Here is a 1351-nt window from a genome sequence, read left to right as displayed (position 1 = left end):
CCTGCCACGCTTCGGCTTCGCGTATTGTTGTGTTTGTTTTTGGGCTTCTGGATGGTTGTCGTGCAGCGCTTAATTGGGGAACTGAATCCTGCATTGATGGCGCTTTTTTCTGCTTGTTGCTCTTTTTGCTATTTCTGTAGGAGTAGTGCTGATGGTGATGATAACGATGCGCTGTGTGCTGATTGCTTTTGCTCTGTGCTTGTGGTATTTCTGCGGGTGTGCTTCTGGTGCGCGGGATATTTACGTTGAGGTGCCTCTTGTTGGCGGTTACGGAGTAGTGCTCGGGGAAACAGGTGGGCAGTCTGGTCCCGCCGGAGGATGCACTAAGACTGAGAGTAATACTTGCGAGAAAGGGTCTGGCTTGAATGCTGAGCCTCTGCGATCCGGCGATGGTGGAGAAGATGCTGTTGAACCCTCTAATAAGGTGCCGAAAGATATTTCAAATGACCGTCAGCATTGTAAAGATGTTGAGGTGGATTGTAAAGGTGATAAGGGAGAAGATCGGAGTTGCCCAGAACAAGCGCTTCAGCAGTGCAGGAAGGACGTTCGGCTTGACGACAGAAGCGTTGACGGGAATACTCCGTGCACGGACTCTGCAGCTACCACGGGTACTGGTACAACACCTTGCCTTGCACCGGTGCAGAAAGGTGAACGTGAAGCGCAGCCGCCGAGTGGTACTGAAAGAAATAGCTCTGAACAGGGCCTTCAGCGTGCTGAGCCGTGCCCGGAACATACAGAAGGCACTGAGAGTTGCCCTCGTCCTCCTTCGTCTCCTAAAGCGCAACCCCAACCGCTTCCTGGAGAGCGGCTGGCGCCGGACGTGCCCCCCGCAAAGGTGGAAACAAATATTGGCTTGCGCACACCCAAAGGTGACAGCGGACATGGAGTCGGTGAGGAAGCTGACAATCAGCAAAAGGACCACAAGCCCACTCAGACCAACGACAGCCAAGACACAACGGGACGTGACAAAGACCGCATCTCTTTGCCCAAAGCTGAGAAGGCACAGGAGAATGAACAGGTGAAAACTGTGGACCACACCACAGATGTCAGCACGGACACAAGAAATGACCCGCAGAACACTGGCGCTCCATCATATGCAGGTCACGTTGGCAACACTGACGGTTCTTCTGAGGATCCACCAAATGCGGAGCACAACTTGAATCCTCAAAGTGCGGCCAAACAAAATGGCGAGAGGCAGTCACAGTTTCCTCCCGCACCTATTTCTTCAGGTCACTCAGACGACGCAGCCAGCAAACCCAGCGACACTCCCGTGCCCGACACTATCAAAGACACGAAGAGTACGGACAGCAGCGTCAGTCCTGTGTGGGTGCATGCACCGCTGCTTCTGCTG

General features: G+C 53.7%; 1 protein-coding gene across 1 annotated transcript; it reads left to right on the top strand.

The window, feature by feature from the left end:
- Nucleotides 1-365: 365 nt before the first annotated feature.
- Nucleotides 366-1022, top strand: DQ04_20991000 (hypothetical protein; the record flags this gene model as incomplete). Its single annotated transcript, XM_009317973.1, has 1 exon — nucleotides 366-1022. One exon carries the CDS (start codon nucleotides 366-368, stop codon nucleotides 1020-1022), a length of 657 nt encoding a protein of 218 aa, XP_009316248.1.
- Nucleotides 1023-1351: the final 329 nt, after the last annotated feature.

Source organism: Trypanosoma grayi, assembly GCF_000691245.1.
Source record: "Trypanosoma grayi strain ANR4 Tgr_2099_V1, whole genome shotgun sequence".
NCBI classification, from domain to species: domain Eukaryota; phylum Euglenozoa; class Kinetoplastea; order Trypanosomatida; family Trypanosomatidae; genus Trypanosoma; species Trypanosoma grayi.
The sequence above is the reverse complement of the archived record's forward strand: the minus strand, read 5'-3'. Positions and strand labels throughout refer to the sequence as shown.